At 50.0% G+C, this 4,922-nt stretch overlaps 1 protein-coding gene across 1 annotated transcript; it reads right to left on the reverse strand.

Annotated features, from left to right (window-relative positions):
• Positions 1 to 3,331: 3,331 nt before the first annotated feature.
• LOC115530723 (urotensin-2 receptor) lies at positions 3,332 to 4,662 on the reverse strand. The gene has a single exon (XM_030339442.1). The coding sequence runs from the start codon at positions 4,532 to 4,534 to the stop codon at positions 3,422 to 3,424; it is 1,113 nt and encodes a 370-aa protein (XP_030195302.1). The 5' UTR covers positions 4,535 to 4,662; the 3' UTR covers positions 3,332 to 3,421.
• Positions 4,663 to 4,922: the final 260 nt, after the last annotated feature.

Here is a 4,922-nt window from a genome sequence, read left to right on the forward strand (position 1 = left end):
GCTTTATCAATCTGAATTTCTCCCTGGAATAACTTCCATGGAGGGCCTGACACGAACACCATGATTAAGAATACAAACGTCTCATACACACTGTTCAAAACAAGAACCTACAAAATGCCCGTCCAGTGACTGCTATATTTACATTTTAGCTGATTCTTTTATCCATAGCAACTTACAAGAAGTACATTTATCAGATGATAGAGAAACAATATATATTGCTGTCAGTATTGCTCATACACTAAGGATGTAGTCCTGTATATGTGTATATGCTTGTACATGGGCTTGTACATCAGAATGAATCCTGGGATATTCTGTGGTCAATAGTCCACCATATTGAGAGGACTCAAGAGAAAATACATCAATATACTATATAAATAAACTGTTACCCAGGCATATGAATAATTACTTTTTGCCACGTTTCACATGGGAAAAGCTATGATAGTTTCAAACACAACAATGTCCTCCCAAAATGACAAGTCATATCGCGATTAATGACTAAGGAACGACCAAAGAAAGACTACTTCCAACACAAACATTCCAACGCTCCTATTCTTCCAAAATGGAGGAGGTTGTGATAAGGCCGCGATTTCCAGGCCTAATACATGGAACTTAAAATATATAAGGCAAAACTCTAAAAGTCCACTGTGATAAATAATATTTTATGCTGTGGATGAGGGGCAGTAATAGTTTCGGTCATCCTCCTATTAATCTGCAAACTGGTGCCGGTTCTGACCTAGTTAGCCATAATAAACACAGACAAGTTTAACGATCGCTCATTCTAGAGCTAATTGGAAAAAACTAGGACGTCTCGGCCGAGGCGCTCAGCAAGAAACCCTCCCCTGATACGGTGCTTCTGGGTAATTAATCTCAACCACCTGACTAATTGAACAGTTCCATTATGCTCGGCTCTGACATTCAGCGGGGCTATTAGCCAGAGCCGTCTGCAGAGCCCACTAGCCTCCCGTCCCAGATGCTATCCGACTCACTGACGGATTCTCCCCCTCAACACAACCTGTGCTTACGGATCACACCGTCTGGGTGATTAAGCCTCCGTAACTCTCCCGGCGTCACTAAAACACCCGTTACCGACACTGTCAGAGGGAAATGCTGCTGTCTCCGCTGAAGAGCGTTCAACTCGAGCACTGCTCCCCATTCAGGTCAGGAACAACCGCAGCACGTTGAGAATTGATTCCAAAAGACGCTTAAAGGTGCTTATGCTATTATATATACTGTTCGACGTGGTGCTGGCTCGCTCACGATACCTGCTCGCTGGGGGAATCGGTACAACTGAGACTGGGGACAGAGGTTCTAGTGAAGGCAGGAGAAATGGTAACAACAGGCGAATCCCCCTGGCTCCGAGACCAGTACACTCCTGCAGGGTCTGAATGCCACGAAACCACCCGTTATGGACCATCAGAGCGCTGACCACGGTCACCGGTCCATTTCCATCGACACAAAGTCCCATTCTGCCCCGCATGAGACTATCCCTGGAGGTACGTCCTCTACATCGCAAGAAAGGATCGGGGACACTTTGAAGACCCCCATGTGAGGCAGCGTTCAAAGCGTGAAATTTCCCCGGTCCTGTCTGGTGAACCAGCTCCACTATCCAACGATCGCCTAAGTCGCATCTTTCCCTTTGTCTGGGGAAAGCAGGCAGCGACGAGCCGGTGATAAGTGTCAAAGTGCTGCTCCACCTCCCCCGTCTCAGCGCTGATGGAACCCCGTTCACCCTCGTTCAGAGGATGGGGATTAATAGCGGACTATTTAGGGTATTCCATGACATTGCTTTTGGTTTTAGTATTTTCTGGACCCCTGTGATGTGATTGACCCAAATGAACGTATGTTTGAAGTCCCAGACTCACACAGAGCCTGCAGGTACGGCACACCTGAGACAGCGCCTTCCCACCATGCACATCTCCTAGAAGTTAAAAAGATATGACAGTCAAGAGATTAATCAGTGGGAAGGAGGTGAGTGTATGGCTATGTGGTCATCCTGAGAGTTTTTTTTAACATCTAATTTTCTTCGGGTTACAAAACATAAAACATCCCGAAGGTTAGAAATTAAAAGTGTTGAGCAGTTTTATCCCAAGAGGATATGCTATATACTGTGTCATCTTTGCTGTTTGGGGCCCCTGTCTCAGTCATAAATATTAAGGTTTCCTCTTTAGTCTTTCAGGCCCCTATCTCAGTCATATATGCATCTTTATGTACTGTGTACTGTGTCAGCTTTAGCCTTAGGAGCCCTTCTCTCAGTGCATGCATGCTATATGTACCTTTAATCTTTCGGGCCCCTGTCTCAGTCATATATGCTGTGTACTGAGTCATCTTTAGTCTTTAGGGCCCCTGTCGCTAACACTTTAGGGGAAATGTGAAGCTGCCTTGTGATGTGTGTGTGAGCAGACGCTAGGGAAGGTCCAGTTTTCTCAACAGGTCAGCGGATTAGCAACAATTAGCTTCAGCGTCAGCCCAGCAGATGCTGCTGTTAGAGGGGCCCAGGGGCCCGTCTACCTGAACCGTGAGGCGTTGTGATGTTCCGCCTGTCGGAAGGTCGGCCAAAACAACACTAGGTGAACGGCCCTCCGCTGGGGCCGACCCCCAAATAAAGGTCCCCTGGCAGCGCGCTAAAAAGAAATTAAATGTCACTTAATTAACGCTCACACTCTATTCTGCTGATTCACTGCGGCAGTAATGTCACACGTTTCAGTGGGCAGGACATTTTGTCCCTCGGAGTTAATCAGACGTTGTAAATAATAAACTGGAAAGCAGAATGATGGGGTGGCTAATCGTTTAGTCCATTTTGTCCTGAGGTTAGAGGGCGGGGGGGGGGGGGGGGGGGGGGGGGGGGGGGTTGGATGGTGCTGTGGCTACTAGGGAAGGAAAGGTACTGGGTTTGATCCCCAATGTCATCCTCTGTCTGACAGGCGTCCTTGTTTTTTAATTCAAACATTTTTTATAGCATTTTTTTATTTAATTCTATCAAAGTTAATTTGGATGAAAGTGGCTTCTATTGTAATAATCAGTAAGTAAGTTATCACTTCTCAGACCGGTTAACTGCTATCTGCTATCTTTAATATGCGCTCCTTTTGGACGCATTACAGGAACATCACGCAGTTGTGCAGGACGTCAGGGTTCTCGGGGTTAATAGAAAGTGATTGAGGTCGGGTTATGGTGAGGAGGAGTCGCCGAAGCAGTTGTTATAAAGCTTAAATGGAACTTACTTAAAACGAGCTGCACTCTGAACCACGTAAGTCAACCATTATGCATCAGGTCAGCAGGTCCACAAGTTTGATATAGAAAATAAAACACACAAATAAGTCGTTTCAAAGTAACTATCCAGCCAATCAACGGCACCATGAACTATCTATTTACCTGCTGCCGTTCCTCTAGCTCGCTGTTCATTCACCTTGTCCCCGGCTCACTGTCACCTAAAGGTCCCCATCACCAGGGTCTCCGAGTTCAGCTCGAACTGGTTGCTGGAAGACGCCGACTTGCCCCACGAGTAAAGGCTGGGCGGCCGCTGCTTGAAGGACGACGTGTAGCGGTAGAAGCTCTTGTGGCGGTTCTTCAGGTACTCCCGGTAGTTCTTGGTGAGCAGCGTGTAGAGGAAGGGGTTGATGCAGCTGTTGGAGTAGGTGAGGCTGGCCACCAGGTAGTTGATGCAGGTGTGCGTCTGGGACGCCAGCCGCAGGGGCTTGGTGTGGTAGAGGGGCAGCAGCTGCCAGATCCAGAAGGGCAGGAAGCAGGCCCAGAACACCAGGACGATGGTGAAGATCATGATCAGAACCTTCTGCTTGGGGGAGCGCTTCCCGCCGTTGCTGATGACGGAGTTGCGCTGGGACTCCAGGTAGGTGCGCGCCAGCTTGATGTACAGATAGCCGATGACCAGCCCGGGGGCCATGATGCTTGTGCCGAACAGCACCGTCACGTACACCTTGTAGGCCAGCGGAGCCCAGGTGGGCGCGCACATCCTCTTCACGCCCCCGTCCGGCGTGTCCTTGGTGGTCTGCGTGACCATCACCATCATGGGCACGGTGAGGAACAGCGAGAGGAGCCACACGCCCCACGCCAGCGCCTTGCGGTAGCTCTTGGAGCGACGCACCGTGTCCAGCGGCTTGGTGACGGCCAGGTAGCGCTCCGTGCACATCACCGTGAGTGTGAAGATGCTGGCGTGCATGGTGAGCAGGTCCAGGCTGAGCAGGATGCGACATCCCACGTCCCCGAAGTACCAGTCCTTGAGGAAGTAGGTGGACACCACGAAGGGGATGGTGGAGAGGTACAGCAGGTCCGCGAGCGCGAGGTTGATGATGGAGATGTACATGGAGGTGGCGAAGCGGATGGAGTGGCACATAACCACCAGGGTGTACACGTTCCCCGACACCCCGATGAGGTACACCATAGAGAGGAGCGTCCCGAACGTGGAGGTGATCGCAAGTTCGTGATCCGTCACACTTCCCGCGCTCCCACCGCCACCGCCACCGCCGCTGCTTTCCCGCGTCGCAGGACGGCCGATCAGGTTGATCGATCTGTTGTTCATCGCGTCGCGGAATGAACGCCGGTTGTTATGTTTGTGTTCATGGGTCAGTTTAGGGGAGCGACCGGCTGTCGGACAACAGCAACCGGGCGGCGCACAGGTCGTGTCTCCTTGACGCGCGGGTTGGTTCTCTGTTCTCTCCGTGCGCGCGCCGCCCGTGCGCTCTGGGCTGTCTGTGACGTCACCGGAGCCGATCACTATACTTTATTGCGAATGAATTATGATTTTACTGTTCATGGGTGTTTGCATATTTGCATATTCAAGGGTGCTTTAGCAGCAAGGAGCGAGATTAAACGCATGACTCCGTCTCCCCCCCCCAAAAATAAAGTGATTTCTTTTTTTTTTGTTATTGAAAAATGTCAACAATTGCAGGCGCCCTGTTGATGGAAAG

Source organism: Gadus morhua, chromosome 18 (assembly GCF_902167405.1).
Source record: "Gadus morhua chromosome 18, gadMor3.0, whole genome shotgun sequence".
Taxonomy (NCBI): Eukaryota; Metazoa; Chordata; class Actinopteri; order Gadiformes; family Gadidae; genus Gadus; species Gadus morhua.